This window comes from Ailuropoda melanoleuca, chromosome 13 (assembly GCF_002007445.2).
Source record: "Ailuropoda melanoleuca isolate Jingjing chromosome 13, ASM200744v2, whole genome shotgun sequence".
NCBI lineage: Eukaryota > Metazoa > Chordata > Mammalia > Carnivora > Ursidae > Ailuropoda > Ailuropoda melanoleuca.
The window spans coordinates 58,525,728-58,547,482 of record NC_048230.1 but is presented as its reverse complement, the minus strand read 5'-3'; the positions used below and the strand labels follow the sequence as shown (position 1 = coordinate 58,547,482).

At 45.5% G+C, this 21,755-nt stretch overlaps 1 protein-coding gene across 23 annotated transcripts in view; it reads right to left on the bottom strand.

The window, feature by feature from the left end:
* The window catches only part of ZMYND8 (zinc finger MYND-type containing 8), a 122,379-nt gene that overhangs the window by 67,549 nt on the left and 33,075 nt on the right, over positions 1-21,755 (bottom strand). For 15 of the 23 annotated variants that reach the window (XM_019807733.2, XM_034641701.1, XM_034641702.1 and 12 more), the window contains 4 exons: positions 15,979-16,127; positions 6,210-6,428; positions 3,214-3,327; positions 917-1,009 (listed from right to left, as the gene is read on the bottom strand). In XM_019807733.2, the coding sequence (XP_019663292.2) occupies positions 917-1,009; positions 3,214-3,327; positions 6,210-6,428; positions 15,979-16,127 (575 nt within the window). The remainder of the gene's footprint in view (positions 1-916; positions 1,010-3,213; positions 3,328-6,209; positions 6,429-15,978; positions 16,128-21,755) is intronic. The other 8 variants (XM_019807743.2, XM_019807744.2, XM_002926997.4 and 5 more) reach the window with 2 other exon arrangements.

Genomic DNA, 21,755 nt, shown 5'->3' with positions numbered 1-21,755 from the left:
AGCCCCTTTCAAGAAACCGGGATATTTTATACAGTGACATGGTTTTTATTCTTTGCACCAGCCTACAGAAGCCTTGCGACTAGGAACGCAATGACACACTTACTATCATCACCATCTTACAGACAGGGATACTGAGGTGGGAATGGAGGGAATGGAGGGAATGTTAATGAACTTATGCAAAGTTCCAAAGCTATTAAGTTGTAAAGCTAGGATTCCAACCCTGTCTTTTCTGAATGCCTTCTTTTCTTGAAAGCCATGAGGGTGTGTGTGCAGTCGTTCAAAGCAGGTTTTGATTCAGCATTTTGGGGTCAGCAAGAAAGACAATATAAGGTTTTATCCTCATCTGTGCTTTTCAGTACCCATATTTCGTGCCAAAAATTTGGAAATTAGTACCAGGGTGATATGCACAATCTAAAGCGTTCCAAGTGTAATTTTCAGGATGGAATTTTAGCCTGAACTTTTAAAAGCACCTTCAGGCATTAAAGACATATCCATAACAGTAGAATAAGTTCTAGGAAGCCACATCTTTATCAGCAATCTGAAGTTTCCCAAACACTTAATTTTCCCTTTCCTCCTTCCGGCCACCCTCATTAGCACCCCTGAGAGAAAGAGAAGAGGAGGTAAGGCTCAAATCAATCAAATCACTGATTCGTAGAAGTGTGCCTTTTTCAGGTCAATTTTCAGACAATCACCAGCGAAGTAATATTTGGAGCTAATCAGCAGAATTCAACACTCCATTACAATCCTTGGAAGAATGATACAAAGTTAAGGGATCAAGAGCTCTTCCATCCAAATAATAATGGTGCGGAGGAAAGGCAGAGAAACCATCTAATTTGAGATGGGGCACAGGAAGTGAGGAAGGGTCTTTAGTCATCTCGGTAATTGTGGCTACAATGGTTCGTTGATAGAGGCCAACCTTTTCCAATGTACAAAGGTCCATAGGATGGAAGATGTATTCCGCATAGTCAGGATGCTGTTCCAATGGAACAGGCTTCTGGAAGGCATCTGTCTATAAAAGAAAAGAAAAGATGCGCACACACACGGAGACAGAGACACAAACCCATCATTACTGTGGAAAACAAAGCATTAATAGTAACAAAGTACTTTCAAAATGGAGACAACTTTTCAGACAATACAGTTCCAGTGGTTTCCACAAAGAATGACCTTGGGGAGTACTAAGCTGGTTCAGCTTCCAGTTCTGCCTCGTAATCAATAATCATGGGGGGGGTCCTTGTTTTGTTATTTGTTTCGTTTTCAAAATATATCCAAATAACAGGTCATGTCCTCTTCTATTAAGATCGACAAGAACAACACACCATGAGCTCCTTTAGACGTGAACTCTGAATAAGCTTATCTATGTCCTGCAAATACCTATAAACAAAACAGACTGACGCTAAAATGTGGCCACGCCCAGAGATGACACACTTAATAAAAGTCTCCTAAGTGCCAAAACAGGTATTTTACTCTTGGGGGGAAAATTCGAACAGTGAGATTTTGCTCCTTCGAGAACCCAAATCACCCTCAACACAGGGACCATGTCAAAGTTTTTCATCTTGCACCATGTTCATAAGCCCCTACGTGAATCAGCTCAAAATGCAAGGACCGGTTTGTTGATGAAGGGTTTTAACTTATCAATATTTAAAAATCTACAAGATTTGGGGTGCCTGGCTGTCTCAGTCGGGGGAGCATGCAACTCTTGATCTCAGGGTTGTAAGTTCAAGCCCCACATTAGGTGTAGAGATTGCTTAAAAATAAAATCTCAAAATCTTAAAATCAGTCAATCAATCAATCAATATCTAAAACATTATAATTAAATACCAAGTGATACCCAAGCAAGGCATCTGAAAGGGCTGCCACTTGCAGTCACGAGCTCTCCTTTACCAGAAGGAAGAATGTGGCCATTGGAAGTTACAAAGATGCTTCAATATCATTGGCAACTTTCTGCCCTGATAGATTTTGTATCAAACAATTTACGTGAGAAATTAAGGCTTTCTTCGATTTTTCTCTTCGGTTTATAATTCTACAGGGTTGACACTCTACATGAAACTGTTCTTTTTGTAAAACAGTCCTCAGCAGATATAATTTAGCCTATGGTAAAGCAGGAAGCAATTCCTTGTCACTCAACATAAAAACAACTCTAGAGTAAAAAAAAAAAAGTTGTTTTTCTTTCCAAACTGAGGCTATCCACGCTTTTGCTTCCATTGACGGAGATTTTGTTACAGAGACAAATAGATTCCCAATTTAGCAACACCCAAATGGCATGCTCTGAATTTTTTTCATGGTATCAAATTTCAGAATATAATCTCAAAACAAAAGCTTGTTTTTTTTTTTAAAGAAATTAAGCCACAGCGCCTACTCAATACCCTGAGGGTTCTACAATGTTGTATATTTCCTTGACTTAGAAAGCAGACTCTGGAGAGATTAACAAAGGGTCACCACTAGCCCATATGGTGCCTTTGTGCAAATCAGAAAGGGAAAACCCCACCCTTTAGGTTTCTCTAGATTTGTCTGTATAAAGAATCATAACATGTTGATTATATGGGCACAACATATTATTTTTACGAACAAAGTATTTTACGGTTATCCTCCTTAAAAAAAAGAAAAAAAAAAAGGTCACAAAAAAAACCTAAAACCATAATGACTATGATGGGCCTGGGACTCTGGGGAGGGTAACCACTAGGAAACACAGCGTGCTAGCTGAATGTGACAGCCTTGCTTTCACATCTGGATTTTCTTTAAGAGGCAAAGGCTATACATCGAATCCCACCAAATTCTCACCCTTTATGGGATTCTCAATGGTTGAGTTTCACTTGGAGGTTCCATCATCAGACCTTGATTATAAACAAACTGGGTTGTACTCCATTCTCTCACTGAAATGGAATTTTACTAACTCCAGTGGGAAGCAGCACAGAGCCTCCTTACCCGATGGGGTCTGGGTATGAGTTTTCACTTCACGACCAATCAGAATTTTAAATCCCCACCAACTCCCATTAAATTCTCTGGGGACATGGAGTGCTCACTACAGAGAATTAACTAAAGGTCATCGTACTTTTATGTAATTTTTTAGGTATTTGAGTCGGGCACATAAGAAGACCCAAAGAGTCCACACAGGTGTCTGGAAAGCAAAGACTACTCAGAACAAGAATGTTAACAGAAAAGAACAAAAGTCACTATTTTCCATTTATCTTATACCAAGAGGAACTTTCTTCTTACCCCTGGCTGTTTCATTTTCTGAATGGCAAACTTGAGCAGGTAGGATAACTGTTCGATGGTGAGCATTGTCATGGCTTTACTCTGAGTCTCGATGCATTCTGCTACTGTAATCTTCTACAAGTCAAAATCACACAAATGTTCAGTTAGAAAAAAGTTACTATCCCTGTACAAAGTTCCCTTTCCTCCTAATTTTCCAATAAGCTCATAATAAGAAGTCCTTTCCATCCAAAATGAGACTAGTTGCTTCGCTTGAGAAGGACTCCAGTCTAGCTGACTATACACTGGATCAGTAGATAAAAATGAAGAGACACACCAATCCACTAATGATGACCTTATCTGGAAGTGTTTTTCACTCATGAAAGTGACATAATCTGAGCAAGAGGCAGGTGGGTAGGGACCTGAAAAAGCATCGTTGATTACAACCGTGGGTTTCAAGAATGGGATGTGAAAGGAAAGACCCCTGACGGTTTTAGGGTGATCTCTGCACTCAATGAATCAGTCACCTAACTTGATCCTCTTAGCGTTCTGGGCTACCTTTCAGGAAACTGACAAGGCATTAACTCAATGATATCACTGATGGAAAAGGACAGTCTTCCCCGTAGGAAGAATCCAAGGGGTGGTAGAGAACTAAATATAAACATGACTTCATTTTCTGTCACCACGGATGTGAACCCACTCAGGACATTCTGGCAAACTACACAAGACACAGAGTCTAGCTGTCTGTCTCCATGGGAAATAAATGTCATTCTGAAAGGGAAATTCCCATCAAAGAAGAGGCCCAGAGAAATGTCTGAAACCAGACTCTGCTATGTCAATCTGGTACCATATCCCAGAGCTTCAGACTCCTTATGTAGCAGCAACACTGAAATAGCAGAGTCTGATGATGTCAGGAAACACTCTTTAACCATCTGTGTAGGGAGAGCTGAGAAAAGTTTTCTCCAATTAATCTTGATTTAGTTTCCATCCTTCATAGCTCTGGATCCTCCAAAAGGAACTTTCAGACGTGTCTGGTTGGTTGTCGAGGAAAAGGGCAACACACGAGTTGCTCAGAAGCTGAAAACAGGACGTGACGCACATACCTAACTGCTTAGCTACCCGAGCCTGCGACAGCTAGCCAGGTGCCTACACTGCCAATGCACCCCTGAAAGAAATGTGGGGCCCTAAACCTTAGGTGTAGAACACCTGTTTGAATTGCTGTTCGCTTACAGGTAGCTATCCAGGGCAAACACTTTCACCTCTCCTCTATCCCTGCTCCTTCCCTCCTGGCTGGCAGCACCTGGTTCCCATGGTACAAACAAAGTGCCAGACAAGCATTTCGAGAGGTTTTTTTGCTTCAAGACTGGTCCAATCCTGACCAACGAGGCCAAGGGCAAAGTCAGCTGAAGGCTGGAGGGCAAGGTCCTTCTGCTTGATAAAAAGGGCTGTAAAGAGAAACACTCCTCCTCTTAGAGGGATTTTTGTCTACGCACACGTGATAAGAACCCCAGCAGCCATCTTATGGCCAGGGGTGGGGGCGGGGGACACATCGCCTGGACAGTGAAACAGAGTCTGGCTGTACACAAACTCTGGCCTGGCCCTGCCTCTGGGTTCTTTCTGCACATGACAATAAACCCCTATTGTTCCAGCCACACCCATCAGGATCTTTACTTGCAGCAAAAGCCACTACCGTTTCTGCAAAATTAAGAAACAACTGGGAAGGGTGGGTCAAGACAGAAGGAAACAGATGAAGGCTTCAGCACCCACAGTAACTGTAGCAGAACCAGGTCGAGCTCCGCAACAAGAGGGCATCGCTGAGCAAAGGGTATCCTACACACCTGTCTCGAGCATCCCAAAGAGAACCAGTGGTCATCTTTTGCAATTTGAGGGCCAGAACACTATGAAAATGTCATCATCATGTCGATGTGATGTCTAATCTCTTTTCATACAGTTCTCATTTTTCTCCTTTGCCAACACAAAAGCAGTACACAGACACCATCTCACAGCTTGTTTTTTTTTCCACAAGAAAGACATCGGAGAGAACGTTCCATTTCATGCACAGAAAGCTTCCTTGTGTGAGATCAAGTTCTAATATACCTTTGAGCCCAAGTGACATTCCGTATTAAATGATGTTGCAGATGACATCATTTGCAGGATCCTGAAAAAGTGTCCTCATCGGAAGTCGCCAAGAATGGAAGACACCTCAGAATTGTGGAAACAGTAATAACTGTTTAAATAAAGGAAAACATTCAGGCTTTCCCACAAAGGAGATACTTAAGTTCTTCACTAAGCCAGCACGCTTCTGCTCGGGTTCTGTACCTGCAGCCCCCTTGCCGGAAGGCAGCTCGGCTGGCTTCTCCTCTCCTGCGCACGGTTCTCAAGCCTTTATGAGGCCTTCCTGGGCCTCTTCACTCGAAAGGGAAACACCCTCCACCCGTCTTACTCCCCATTCCTCCTCTTCGAGTCATGTTACTCGGTTTTTGTCCTCTTCTCCCGAAAAGCACGTCCTGCGTGCCTCTTTTTGTTCACAGCCGGATCACTAGCACCCAATGGGCACTCGAGGAACAGTTGCGGCACGAATGAAAGCATCAAGGAGCACACAAGCCATACTGGTCTTCTCGGCTGGGCTACCAACGACGATTCAACGACGCAGCAGGAGACATCCAAGAGGAGGAAAACAGCATGCCATCTTTTCAAAATATGTGAACTGTTAGCAGTTCCTAAGTTAACTTCCGCAATGTTGATTACAGCAGAATTAGAGAAGGCTGAAGATCCCAGAGCGATCCAAAAACCCAGGAAGAATCAAAAACCAACACTCAGTGCAACTGTCTCTGCGAGAGCGGCAATGCTCAAGCCCCTGCCGAAGCTGGTCCCAAAAGGGGGTGACCAGGATAGAGCAAGTAGAAGGCAAGGAATCTTTTTTTCCTGAATCTGGATTATTTGAAAATTTTTAAATAAAAAGAAGAAAGAGAAAGGAAAGGAAACGAAGCAGATAATGCATTCATCCGTCGGGAACTAACCTCACATTCAGGACAAAACCAGTCCCCCTCTGGTTCCGATGTCAGTCTCAGACACTTAGCGTGATAAACCCGGGGACAGAGCTCACAGCAAAGGACTTGGCCTTCCCGGTGACAAACCCAGCAGTAGAAATCATTCCGTCCATCCTGCGGTACAACATCAACAGGGTCTGTGGTGAGTGGCTGCTTCATATAGTAAAACGGACCATGTCTTAGTTCTGACTGAAATGTAGGCAAGAAAGACAGGTTTGGTTTCAAAACAAATGTGCATTCTCAAAAGGAATTTGAACAAATACATCAAGAACAACAAAAGAACATCACAGCATCCCACACGTTCCTTACAAAGTTATCTTGGGTTACTCTATCAAATACAGAGTTTACAGTTCTTCTACTCTTCCCCTCTCTCTCCTATTTTCAGAACACTGATTGAAAAGCTGGTGTCTTAAGAGTTAACAGGCTCCCCTAGCAGAATAATTACAATGGCTACAACCCAGGCATATAACCAGGTTCAAATTTTAGCTCTACCAGATGCACGACGACCCTGGGCAAATCTCAACCTCTCAGCTTCAACTTTCTCATCTGTAAAATGGGGATGATAATACCTAATACCATGGTATTTGGTTTGGGATTCAACGGGATGATAAAACGTATGCATTTAACCGTGCTGCTAAATTACTAATTAAGAGATCAACAAATGGAAGTCTAAACAGAGCCAACACAACTATGGCAATTCGCCCAAGGATTCTTTCAACAGCAGGCTATGGGAGAACAGATCAATTAGATTTGAATCACCAAAAAAATGGCCATTCTTTTTTTAAATACCCCCAACATATAAAGAATGTGAGCCAACCAAAGGCTTCCTGAAGCCACGGTTCTTCAACATGGTAGGTCCTCATATTTGCAGAGATGCCAGATCTCCTATTCAGAACCACCAATAGCACAAAGATGACACAAGTGGCCACTTCATGGGAATCAAAACCCCTTCCTACTCCAGAATATCAAGAAAAATGTTTCCCTAATGATATATTATAGACTCCAGCAAAGCCACATTCCAAACACATAAGATCACTCAGAAGAAACTGCTCAGGAAAATGTCTACGGGAAATGGGTAACAAATACAGTATTTAAGAAGTACTATAAGAAATTGTGGGGGTAGGGCGCCTGGGTGGCTCAGTCAGTTAAGGGACCCACTCTTGATTTCGGCTCAGGTCATGATCTCGGCATCGTGGAATCGAGTCCACATCGGGCTCCACGCTCAGCGTGGGGTCTGCTTGAGATTCTCTCTCCCCCACTCCCTCTGCCCCTCCCACCTCTCTCAAATATATAAATAAATCTTTTTTTTTAAAAAAAAGAAGAAGAAATTAGTTAATTAATTAATTCTGGGGGCAACTGGGCAGCTCAGTTGGTTAAGCATACAATTCTTTTTTTTTTTTTTTAAGATTTTATTTATTTATTTGACAGAGAGAGAGACAGATGCGAGAGAGGGAACACAAGCAGGGGGAGTGGGAGAGGAAGAAGCAGGCTCACAGCGGAGGAGCCTGATGTGGGGCTCGATCCCATAACGCCGGGATCACGCCCTGAGCCGAAGGCAGACGCTTAACCACTGTGCCACCCAGGCGCCCCATAAGCATACAATTCTTGATTTCAGCTCAGGTTTTGATCTCAGGGTTGTGAGTTCAAGTCCTACAAGAGGCTCCATGCTGAGCGTGGAGCCTACTTAAAAAAAAAGAAAGAGAAAAGAAAAGAAAAGAAAATTCTGGTGGTTAGTATCAAAATGACCCAGTAACTGGCTGTGCGACCTTAAAGCTACTCAACCCACTTTGAGCCTTGATACCATGGATAATAGCTCAGCCACAACCACAGTACCTATCACTGACAGTAAGCTTTTTCTCCTGTCATGTCCTTCAGCAAAACATTAGTTTCCTCCACAAAGATCTCATATGTTGGTTAAAGCTGCATATTTTTTTGATACTATGAATGGGATCTTTATTCTATTTTCTAAGTAGTTATTGTTGGTACACAGAAATGTTAGATTTTTTTAATCCTGACCTCCTGCATAGGCCATTCTAATAGTTATTCATTAAAAACATCTGCTCTAAGCAACATCAGTTTTGTCTGTTCATCTCTAGTATTTTTACACTCCTTTTCTTTTCCCCTTATTTTAATGGGGCCCTTATTTTATCCTGGGACCCCCAGGATAATGGGAAAGAGTGGTCAAGATTACAAGCAGTCATGTCTTGTTCCTGGTTTTTATTATGAGGTGTTAAGGTTCTCGAAATGCCTGCTATTTCTACACTCCTTTTTATCAAGCCTCCCAAATTGCTTCCTTAGCAGTTCTTTGTTAATCTATCCTTCGAAGCCTCCCTACTCTCATTTCTACTAAGAAAACAACTAAGACTTTTTTTAAGATTTTATTCATTTATTTGACAGAGAGAGAGCACAAGCAGACAGAGTGGCAGACAGAGGGAGAGGAAGAAGCAGGCTGTGCACTGATGCAGGGCTCGATCCCAGGACCATGGAATCATGGACCCGAGCTGAAGGCAGACATTTAACCGACTGAGCCACCCAGGCACCCCAACAACTAAGACTTAAGGGTAATTGCATAATCCTTGAGCCCAGTTATTTCCCTGGTTCAGTTCAGATACAGGGCTCTATACATAGTTTCCAAAGAATACAATCATTACCATTTTCTCTCCATGTTAAGTGCTCAACATACTCTCACATACACACCATCTTCATTTTATCCTCACAAACCCCCAGAGAGGTACTCAGCATAGACACCACCAGCCTCACTTGACAGATGAGAAAACTAGGTTAAGACAACCCAACTTTCTCTCCCCCCGATGCCCTGTGTGAGACAATGCTGGGTGAGGAGAGACTCTAATGATGAAGTGATCCCCTCAGAGAACATTCTCTGTGGGTCAAAATAACTTCTGTTTCATGCAAAGAGCTGAAAACGGGGGTGGGGGAATCTGAAAATTAGGAAAACAACTAGAAACACCACAGAAGGGGACATGAAAGGAGAACATCCAGAGGGGAGGCCTCTCACCCTCACGCTACTGTCATTCAGGGCAGAAATTTCTTTGTGAGACGGAGCTGTCCTGTTCATTATAGGATGTGTGGTAGCATCCGCGGCTAGATGCCCGGAGCACCCTCCCAATCCAAAACTATGATGATCAAAAATGTCTCCAGATATCACCAAACATCCGTGGGGGGGCAAAACTGCCCTTAGTTAAGAACCACTGATGTAGAGGGTCCGCAGTCTGCCTAGGAAATGCTTCTTTGCATTTGGGGCAGGAGAGGGTGTGAAGGGGGGCTTTAAGGAGGGAGCAGAGGGAGGAGAAGGAGGAGGACAAGAAAGAAGAGGGAGGTGAGGTGTGGAAGGAGGAGGAGAAGATCCTCCTATGGAAAGATAAGCCTCACATACCAAGCAAGAAGGAACTATTTCTAACCTGAGTGAGGCCTTCCAGAACGCTTTTGTGGCTTCTGCAACATAGCAGTGAACCATACTTCAGTGCCTGACTTCCTTTCAGCAAGTTAATAATAGGACAGGAAGAGTCAATCTAAACGAAACTGGAAGAATCGAACAGTCCAGCTAATCTCCCTAACTGGCAACCCAGGTCCTTCCTGTCAAAGAGAAAGCCGTATGGTCAACACTTCTGCAGTTAAGCGCCGGTCCCCCCATGTCCTCGCCCCTACCCCACACCTGGCTGGGAATGGGTGCTCCTAGGGGGGAGTCATGAGGGGTGCATGCCAGGCTGCTCCAAACTCTCTTCGGGATATTCTCTCTTTCCTGAAGCAGCAGTGGTTGCTGCTGAGAACTGGGTGCCTGGTCACCTCCGTATCAATCAGGTATCTGCCTTATCTGCCACGTGTTAAGTTGTTTCCTGTTCCATAAAAATAGTCTGATAACAAATATGGAACATTTAAAAAAGGAAAAGCAAATCATTCCAGGTAAAATGAGTTATGATTTTCTCCACCCTGTGTATAAGGTGTGTTACCAGCCTGCTAGTAAGGCAAACAGGTTGCAACCTGTTGTTATTATAGGACAACTGCAGGCTGTGTGAGAAAATGTTCTTATTTCCCTGCTCTTCCACAGGCTGACTGAACAAGAGAACAGGCTTCTCTAATACCTCAGTATTACACCAACAGCCAAGAAACTTCTTCTCTAAAGAGTTCTATAAGGACCAGAAATAGGGGCACCTGGGTGGCTCAGTTTGTTAAGCGTCTGCCTTCGGCTCAGGTCATGATCCCAGGATCCTGGGATCAAGCCCCATGTTGGGCTCCCTGCCCAGCAGGGAGTCTGCTTCTCCCTCTATCCACTTATGTTCTCTCTCTCTCAAATAAATAAATAAAATCTTTAAAAAAAAAAAAAAGACAATAAATAGCTGAGGGCTTTGCAGGTCATGTGGTCTCTATTACAAGGACTCAAGCCAGCCACCGTAGCAAAAAAGCAACCATAGACAATATGTAAATGAATGAATGTGGCTGTGTGCCAATAAAACTTTATTTACAAAATAGGCTTTGAGCAGCATCTGGTTCACAGGCTGTAGCTAGCTGACACCTGGTCTGCGTAAAGCAGAAAATGGGTGGTCTGGCTATGTGTGAGCACAGGGTACATGTGTGAGAAACCAGGGGACCGCAAACTCAAATTCTTACATAGAGCACAGAGGTAACATACATGAATGAAGCCAGTCCTTGTTCCAGCTTTTGTTGTTCTCCATTTAAAGCACAAACACTGGAAAACACGTCTCTGCTCTAAGAAAAACTGCCCAGCCCTGGAGTGTAAGGAATGTCACTGGCACTCAGCCTGGACGCTGGCGAGACAACAGGGAAAGGCAGAACTGGGCCCATCTTAAGGGGCAGCCCCGGCTCAGCTACATCAAGACAGCTAGGCAGATACACACTCCCTGCGCTGCCTGAGTCAGGGAGAAACCAGCAAGCCTACAACCCTCTGAACTGTCCCCACTGTTAATACACTGCCCCAGTCAACAAGGGACTTCTGCGAATATTTTTAAGTTTTTAAGACAATGCATGAGCCCAACAAAATAAGATCTAGCTTACCCATTTATGATATGTATCTACCCTTTACTCAGAGGCAGTGAAGGGGAGCCCCATCATTCCTTCACCATACTTAATCAAAGGTATACCAATGGCCACCAAATCTGTTAGCAGATTATTTCTCAATCCTTCCGTGAAAGGCGGGGGGAGGGGGGGGCTACCAAAAGGAGTCTTCTAATCAAATGTCCTGAGAACTAAAAATTAGAGTAGTATTTTTCAGTAAAGGCCCTAATGTCATTTGAGGAAAGATACTTCTTGGGCCATCGACTGCAGGATATTTGGCAACCTAACCTTCCACGAAATGCCAGGGGCATCCTTCCAGGCTTTGCCATGTCTCCCCCCACCCCAATTACAAGAAAAAGCACCTCCATGTTTTCAAACCTTTCCTACAGGGTGAAACCATTAGGCCAAAAGGGTATAAAAAAAATTATAGAGGTGGCTGGGTGGCTCAGTCAGTTAAGCATCTGCTTTCAGCTCTGGTTATGATCTCGGGAGCCTGGAATCAAGTCCCACATTGGGCTCCTTGCTCAGCAGGAAACCTGCTTCTCCCTCTGCCTCCGTCTGCCACTCCCCCTGCTTGTGGTCACTCTCTGTCAAATAAATAAACAAATTCTTAAAAAAAAAAAAAAAGGTAATGACAAACCTTAAGCACTTCTTTCCCAAAAAAAGAAGTGTTTTAAAGTTGCTCTTACAACTCCCCTAAAATTACTGAATTGCTAATACATGAAAAATGGGTGAAATAAGGCCCAACCTTAAAAATTCAACCCCCATCTCCACTTGGTAACAAAAATTCTACCAAAAATGGAAAAATATGGGGGGGGGGTTGTTTGTTTTTATAAGGCAAGAAAAGCTTTCTTTTTTTTTTTTAAGATTTTATTTATTTATTCGACAGAGATAGAGACAGCCATCGAGAGAGGGAACACAAGCAGGGGGAGTGGGAGAGGAAGAAGCAGGCTCATAGTGGAGGAGCCTGATTGTGGGGCTCGATCCCAGAACGCCGGGATCACGCCCTGAGCTGAAGGCAGACGCCCAACCGCTGTGCCACCCAGGCGCCCTGAAATTTCTTTTTTGAACACAAAAAAGAAATTAAAGAAAATGAGAGGAAGGGGAGAAGAATCCTTATATATGCCAAAAGTCAAAGGCATCTGAACCCTGAAAGAGCCAGAGGCAGAAGGAATGAGCCAAGCAGGCAGGGTGGGACACTAGGGAGGGGTGGGGAGTGTGGAAAAATTAGAGCACAGAGGCCCTCTGTTTAAACAGGGGAAGGCTCTACTCCACTCCAGCTGTTGCTGGATTTTTTGAGTTTTTATAAGAACCCAAAAATACAAGTTGTTATTTGAAATCTCATGATCTTCAAATGCTGGTGACTAGGAAATTATATTACTGGTAAAACCCAGCACTTGCAGACCTACAATTTGCTTTTAATTCCATAATTTTGTAACACTATAAAATTCTAAAAGAAAGAAAGAGGAAAGGGAAAGTGTCCAGAGGAATTTTTTAAAGGGATTTAAGTTCCCCTTAAGGAAAAACAGATTGTTACCGGGAGGGAGGCTGCCGCTACTATGCAAATATTTTATGCTAGAATGAATTATGGGGTCAAGGGTCAGGAATGTCATTTTTTTTGCAGTTAAGCCCATTTCTCCTCTGCCAACTCCTAACTGTTTGGCCCCAGGGAGTTTTAGGGCTGAAAAACAAACCTACAATCAACCTTCTGATGTTTCCAGCCCAAACCCCTATTTTACAAGGTAACTCAATCTCAAAGACGGGCAAGCAACTGACAGGGTACCACAGTGAGTCTCCCAGATGCAGTGGGGCTAAGAAGAGCCAGATCTCTAAGTTAGGACCGCATTCCCCTGTGCATTGGTCCCCTAAACTCTTTTATCAATACTGAAGATGACAGATTATTCAGGACTGTAATCACGCCCCTTGTCCAGCCCCTTCGAGTCTCCTCTTTTCCACACCCAGCATGGGCTGTGTTTTCATGAGTCATTACTCTGTGGCAACAGCAGCTACCAGGCACTGGCCCCCTTCTGAGGCTGCTAGTCCAAAAGGGGAAACGGACTGACAAACGTGTCACTGTGGTCACGGGCCATAAGTGTTGCAGAAATGGTCCTAACACATAGATGGGGAAGGGAGAGAAGAAAATGCATGGACTACCCAAGCTGATCAGCTTCCAGAAAGAGAGGTACAAGCCAGGTCCTTAAAAGACAAGTAGGAACTCAAAATGTGTGATGCGTGTGCACACACACAGGCAGAGGCCAAAGGAGAAGGCTTTCTGTACAGAGGGGACACTGACTCATCCCTTCCTGGTAGGAGAGGGTTTGCCCAGCAAGTTAAATTACTAACGAAGTTAGGGTTTGGGGATTATCTGTGGCCCTCCTGTTTGTTTGTTTGTTTCTTTCTTTTTTTTTTTTTAAGAGAGAATCTCTCATAGGATCCACACCCAGTGCGGAGCCCGAGGCAGGGTTCGACCTCAGGACACTGAGATCATGACCTGAGCCAAAAATCAAGAGTGGGATGCTCAACCCACTGAGCACCCAGGTGCCCCTTTGTGTTTCTTAGTCTTCACTGCCAGAAGCTATGGGATGGCTCCTGGGTGACAGGGATGGGTTGTCAGTGCTTCAAGACAGGCAGCCCTAAGCTCAAACGCAATTTCTGCTTCGCTCTGAGGCCTTAAAGAGACACCTTAACCTCTCTGAACCTCTGTGTTTTCATCTGTAAAATGGACACAATTACAGCCCATTCCCACAGGGCTATCACACACATGAACACAGAAAATTGCCTTACAACAGGAAGTGGCACATGGTCAACCAATGTCTCTCAGTATTACTATCACCAATACTGTCCTATATGCGTCTCAATCTCCCTAGAAATTTACTTAGGACCCGTGTGTTTCTCTATTAACAGAATTCCCAACTCACTGGACCTGCGCTATTCAACACAGTAGCTATAAGCCACAGGCAGTCACTTAAATTAAAATTAAATTAAAAATTCAGTTCCTCCAAGAAACAGCCTCTTTAACCACAGGGAACAAACTGCTGGTGACCAGAGGGGAGGTGGGCGGGGGGAATGGGGATGGGAATGAAGTCGAGGGCACTTACTGTGATGAGCATGGGGTGTTGTAGGGAAGTGTTGAATCACTCTACTGTACACCTGAAACTAACATTACACTGCATGTTAACTAACTGAAATTTAGGGGCGCCTGGGTGGCATAGTCGTTAAGCATCTGCCTTCGGCTCAGGGGGTGATCCCAGTGTTCTGGGATCAAGCCCCGCATCAGGCTCCTCCGCTATGAGCCTGCTTCTTCCTCTCCCACTCCCCCTGCTTGTGTTCCCTCTCTCACTGGCTGTCTCTCTCTATCAAATAAATAAATAAAATCTTTAAAAAAAAAAAACTGAAATTTAAATAAAAACTTTTAAAAAAATGTGGTTAAAAAAAAAAAAAAAACCAGTCCCTGGGTCACATTTGCCATTTGCAGGCACTCAATGGCCACATGTGGCTTGTGGCTATTATACCAAACAGCACAGACCTAGAATATTTCTATAGCTGACGTTTCATTATTTCACACATAGTTGGTGTAATTATTTCATGTAGTGTCGAGCCTGCCTTAATTTTTATTATGATTGACATCATGTAGCTCAGTTTTTCACCACGACCCTGTGAAATCAGCCGTGGTACTATTACTCCCGTTTCAGTGGAGGAGCAAACTAAGCACGAAGAGGTTAACTTGCCCACAGCCACACAGCAAAGGCAGAGCTGGCATCTCACTATATAATTTTGAGAATGGAAATAGATTAGTGTGCAGAAATGCACCCCTCTCCCAGCTCTGGGCATTTAACCATTGCTAGGTTTCTTCCCATGAACGCGACAACCTTGTTTTATTCAACCTCCAATCCCCAGGGCCCACTTCGGCACTCTGTAATGCACACGACAGATGAATGCATCACGAGGAATCCCTACTGTAATGCCAGCAGAACCACCGGGGCATCTTGTTTCCTCCAATGCTAGGAGATCTGACCTCATGGCCCATGAAACATCTCTCATTTTTTTTAATCAGAAGAGTATCTAGCCTTCATCAGAGAATTTTAAAGCTAGGTCCCTTAAGATCTAAGATGGCTAATGGATAGTCCTATTTAGTTGATAGGTCTTGGCTGCAGAAGGAGCATGGGGTCTAGAAAAGACTCCTGTTGCCCCAGGGTCAATGCACAATGAGACAAAAGGGTGACCAATTACCAAAGAGGACAATGGGCAGAGACAGCAGCTGTGTTACCACAGACCTAAACCTGTTATTTTACAGATGAGAAAGCTGAGACCAGGAGGGGGCCTGCCTCAGCCCCGCAAACACTCCAGGCAGAACTCAGCACCATCCTACAGGCGCCGCCTAGCAGGAAAAACGCCTCAGGCCACACGGGGAAACAGCCCTAGAGTGTAAGAAAGACATCCAAGGAAACTCCCCAAATCCTACAGCAAAGTATCTTCAGCTCATCTGGGTCACTGCCCTGTCCCCAAAACAGATCTAAAAAGCCTCTGGAAATTTCTACACAGACCCATTTTGAGCTGCCCTTCTTGTCCTATGCAAATGACAACTGGAGCAAGGCAGTTGGCTAAAATGCCAAGAGCACGGGCTGTCAGAAACACCCAAAAAGCTACAGTGCTGCTCACTACAGCCTTTGTCCTGCTGGTGTGGACGCCATTCCCAGCGGCCCTTTACCTGCTCCTTATTGTTATTGTTCAGTAAGCCGGGTTTCTTTTTCTTTTTAATGGGGCTTGTGGATGTGTCCTGTGGCGAGTGGCCATTGGAAGAATGCGGAGGGCTGGGGAATTTTCTTTTCTGGGCTGTTCTCTCTGTGGAGCCAGGATCTGAAAGAGACACACAGGACCACATATTTTAAAGCAGTCAGGGAGGCTGAGGCCCCCCAGGGAGGGGGTGTGTGGGACACAAGGCACACTACCCCAGGCCCAATGCCACTGTAGTGTTCATTCGTCCTCCTGGAATACGCTCACCCTTTCCGTTCGGTTAATGGTCTCAAAGGTCAGACACTCTTTCTTAAGCTATTTTTGTTAAAATTTTAATTCACTGCCAGAATATAGAAATTGAGACACTTCACATAATCACCTAGACTTCTGGCTTCTCTTAAAAACAAACAAAATAAAACACACACACATCAGGGCCTGCATGACCTTACGGACTGATCTGTATACCAACCAGTGAGCCACTTTTCGTCAGAAATGTGCTCTTCATTTTGTCAAAATCACCACCCACCCTTCTCTACTGTGTCCCCGTTGACCAGATCAGGACCCAGGTGCCCTAAGCTGTGTCACACAGACACCAGTACCGTCCACATCCCAAAATAATTCTTCTCTATACCCGCGCCTGATGGCAACAGCCAGGAAATGAGGACAGACAGACCAGCGAGGCCACACACTTCCAGAAGTCGAAGGCACACATACTTCTTCGTGGAAGATGACAACATTCACTGTGTTGTGCTTGTCTGTGACTCTCCTCCAAAGGGACAGACACAAATGATATTCTCCCTGATTCTCACCAGACACGCCAGCCCCCCACCCTGGCTGATTCCTCCCTTCCCATTTCTACTCTCCCAGCATCTCATTTAAACACAGACACTTCCACCACTAACCCGTCTTCACCTGCAAGGCCTTGAGTCCATTCCATGCCCGCTGGCTGTCTCATTAGCGTCAGGACGAAATAAGGACCCAGGGTGGCGCACCTTACATGCTGAGAAAGAAGTTACAGGCACGAGGAAAGACAACTACGTGACAGCACAGGGGATAGGGTGGGATGTGGAATCCAGAAGGACGACGATCCCCAAAGCGAACCTGACGCTGCCGCCTCCTCCAGTTTTCACTTGCGGGCAAGCCCCAGCACGCGGGGTGCACCGTGCGTCACCGACCTCCGTGTGCGGACAGGGGCCACTGGGGCAGATGAACACAGCCGGTATGGGTGCAGGCAAGGCCTCCTAGGGGCTTCCTTCCGCCTGAGAGAGCATCTTCCAAGCAGGCTCATTAAAGGAGACCGTGAACGCCTTCTGCCAAAGCTGAGCCACAGGATGGAAGGCTCCAGGCTCACTGGGCAACTTCGGAAAAGGCCAAATGAGCATTCCAGGGGCTGCACTGACACACAGCCCCGAGAGGAAAGTAAATGCTAACCACAGGCCCCGAGAGGGAGCTCAGACCCCTCCGAGTTCGAGTTCGGAGGATCATCCCAGACTTCAAAAGGGAGGGCCAGAGAGCCCAAAGGGATGGCCCAGAGGCACACCACGGCCAGTTAGCAGGAAAACTCATGGAAAGGTGCAGCCTGGGACTGGTGTTCCCCTAGAGAACCTCCTCTCTCTCATGCCCAGAAGAGATCCTTACCCAACTCCGCCCTCGTCCGTGAAAACTTGCCTCGTCCACCTAGAAACACACACTACAGATACAGTCACAGGGAGCAAAGCACCGCATGATGATTCAAATGAGGCACTGGGTGTTGTGCCTACACCTGGAAATGGCTAAAACGTCCACACATCAAGGCCTGGTCTAATAACATACCATAGCCATACAGTCCAATATTCTTTTTTTATTTTATCTTTTTACATAATCTCCACGCCCAATGTGGGGCTTGAACTCACAACCCCAAGATTAAGAGCCACATGCTCTACCAATGGAGCCTATCAGGCCCCCCCCCCCCCGTGCAGTGGAATATTCCGCAGACATTAAGAATAAGGAGGCACCTCTATGCAAACAGATGCATGACTTTCTGCACGCATCTGCACCAGGTTAAAAGAGCAACATGTATCTAGCACCATTAACAGACTGACACACACACTCCAAAAACGATGTTCGAAATCTAAGTTCACACAACCCTAGAACATTGCCAGATGAACACAAAACTACTACAGAGCTCTTAACTGGGACCAACGGCTGCCTCGGGGGAGGAAAACATGCAGGAGCGGGGGAGGGATTATTTTTCACTGTGTACCCTTGTGTCCTTTATTTATCATGAGCAAAGACTACTTTATCAAAATAAGTTTAAAGTGAGGTATTTAGGAGGTTTCATAGCACATAAGAAAGCAGCAGGTGCAAGCCAAAGCCAGTAATGAGCAAATGACGAAGGCCTGACTCAGGATAAACAATGTCACCAGATGGACAAAGTTGGCACTGATCATCACAAGCTTGGGGACCACAGTCTGGGATTTGTTCAACGTGGAGCTGATAAACCCAAATAACCCTGCTCAAGAGTTGGAGTGTATGTGTTTAAGAAAGGTGTTTTGGGGGCACCTGGGTGGCTCAGTCGTTAAGCATCTGCCTTCCAGTCGGGGCGTGGTCCCAGCGTTCTGGGATGGAGCCCTGCATGGGCTCCTCCGCTGGGAGCCTGCTTCTTCCTCTCCCACTCCCTCTGCTTGTGTTCCCTCTCCCACTGTCTCTCTGTCAAATGAATGAATGAATGAATGAATGAATGAATGAATGAATGAGAGAAAGAGAGAGAAAGAGAGAAAGAGAAAGAAAAGAAAGAAAGAAAGAAAGAAAGAAGAAAAGAAAAGAAAAGAAAAGAAAAGAAAAGAAAAGAAAAGAAAAGAAAAGAGAAGAAAAGAAAAGAAAAGAAAAAAGAAAAGGTGTTTTGTTTGGGGCCCCTGCGTGCCTCAGGTGCCTAAGCGTCCAGACTCTTGATCTCAGCTTAGGTCTTGATCTCATCTCAGGGTCGTGAGTTCAAGGCCCACGCTGGACTCCACGCTGGGGAGTGGAGCCTATTAAAAAAAAATTAAAAATAAAAAAAACAGAAAGGTGTTTGGGGGCCCCAAGGAGATGGATCCCAGAAGAAATGGCACCTCGGCCAGCCCCAAATTGAAAGCAACTGGGTAAAGCTTTTGGTATTTGGTATGTTTTGTTTCATTTGTGGGTAGATTTTTTTTAAGATTTTATTTATTTATTTATTTATTTTAAAGATTTATTTATCTGAGAGAGAGCGAGCACTGCGGGGGTGGGGGGCAAAGGGAGACAGAACCCCAAGCTGACTCCACGCTGAGTGTGGAGCGTGACATGGGGCTCGATGTGGGGCTCAACATGGGGCTTGATCTCATGACCTAGAGATCATGACCCAATCTGAAATCAAGAGTCAGACACCCAACCGACTGAGCCACCCAGGCGCCCCTGTGGGTAGGTTTTTAAAAAAGAAAGTACATGAGCAAAAGTTAGGGGCACATTCAGGACAAAAACAATTCGTGTGTTTTCATGTTTGTTAACGGAGCACACTGGATTTTGGAAGGGACAGCTTTCCTCATTGCGAGGACCACCTGGGCACCCTCCCACTCACTGCCAGCAGTACTCCCAAACACAAGGACAACAAAAAGCACCCCCACATACTTCCCAAACACTCACAGACGGGTGGTACCAGCCTCCTGAAGAATCACTGGGCTAGAACATGAAAACATGGTAGATGACCAACACGCCCGGCCAAAACTCAGCCAGCCTTTAGGAGCCAGAAAGGACACCAGCCGCTCCTTGGGCAGTCTAAGTTACCTACCTGTGGCTGACATGCCCTGGGATGATGGATCCCTAAGAGTAGTCCCCACACTAGCAGCAGTGGCACTTGGGAATTTGTAAGAAATGCACATTCTCAGGCCCTACACCAGAGCTACAAATCAGACATTCTAGAGGAGAGCCTGGCCATCTGCGGTTTAAGGAGCCCTCCTGAGAATTCCGGCGCACAATGGTTTCAGATGCTCTAGGACGTCTGTTTGGGGGATGGAATTGAAGTTCTCAAGTGTAGCGAGTCCCTTTCCACACTGGTAAGCCCATCTCCTCTTGCCCCACCACCACCTGTGGGCTTGGTCTGGGGCAGAGGAAACAGAAGCCAAGTAAGGAGGCAAGGCAAGAGAATAAAGACAGCTAAATAAGGGAAGACACCAGGCCAGCCTCTCTACTTGTCAGGCTCCATCTGCAAAATGGGAGCAGGGAGAAAGGGACCAGACCAGAACTTCTCAAGTGGAGTCTGTGAAAGTGTTTGAGGGACCCACGAACCACATGCTACAGTTCTGTACAAGGACGCAATTTCCTGGGAAGAGGGCCACGCCTACTCTACCGTCCCAAGGGCGTCAACAACACTAAAGATTAAAACTAAAGAACTAGAGGATCTTAAGGTCTCTTTTAAAGGTTGAAATTCGTTAATTCCAGGGAAAGAGGGGAGAAATACACACATAAGCAGTTTAAGCCAGAGACAGAGCTCTGCCCAAGCCCAGCAGGAAACCAAAGGGGAAACCAGGGTCCGACTCAGCGAGGAGGGGTCCGACTGAAGGTTGCCCGTACCTAAGAGAACCCCAACCTTCTAATCTCAGCAAACCACAAAACCCCAATTCTGTTCCTGGCTACAAATACACCGACGCCCTCCAGAGTTAATGAGAAATCGGCGGCTGCATCCAAGGGGCAGGAGTTGAACAGGATCCAAGCAACAGACACATCTGTCAAAGGCAGAGGCTTTCAGGGAGGCTCTCAAGGAGAAAAGCGAGAAATACCAACTGGATTCACAATCCTTCGGAAGTATGAGGGAGCAATAACTTAAAAACCTACCACTCCTAGGCCTTGGGTGGTGACAGAAGGGTGGGTGTGGGCTTTGCTGTAGTCATGGCAACAAAGCCGCCTGTGTAGGACCTTTTCCAGAAAGCTGAGTCAAGTTTTTTTTTTTTTCCTTCTTTAATGATTTAATTCTGACGAGGATTTATTGCTATACGCATCTCATCTATAAACTTGGAAGGATGACAAACAGCCACCGTAGACTGAATCACCAAGGAAGTGGCTCACCCTTGATCTGAAAGTCCTTTCTGCGAGGTAGCAGGGCCTGTGATTCCACTACTGCACTGGCCCACCAGCAGCCCTCTGCCTCCTACCCGCTCTCCCCCAAAATAAGTCTAGTTCTGAAGGAGTTAACGTGGGCGAGGGAGGACAGCTCCTCCAGGCAAAGGACAGAGCGGTGACGCAGGAGAACAGCTTGGCATGGAGCGGGAAACAGCAGAACTTTCCCCTCCTGTGACATTTCAGTGAAATCTTAATAATATGGGAAGGCCTACTGGGCATTAGGAACCAAGCATGTGATGAGATCCTTCTCCAACCTGTGTCTTGTGAACTCCAGAAATAATCCCACTCAGCCCCTTCTAGATGTCTCTGACCTAAGGGACATGGAACTTCAAGATAACCCAGCCTCTTAGCTTTCCTGAGCCATGAGTATTAACGCCTGAGGCTTTCTCTTACTATATGCAACGTAGGGGGCCTTGTTCAAAATGCCTGTGGTGTACTTCCCTCTAAGTCACTTGCCCAAGACAACCCAAGTGGCTGGGCTGGGATCTGAACCCAGGCGATGTGACCAGGAGGCTCTCACGTGGCCTCACCCCAGGGAGAGGCTGTCTTCAGCTCTGTGGCAAGATGGCCTCTTCACACAGGGTCTGTTTACGAGCACACTCTTATGTGGCCTTCTGCCCTCACAACTCCAGATGGTGG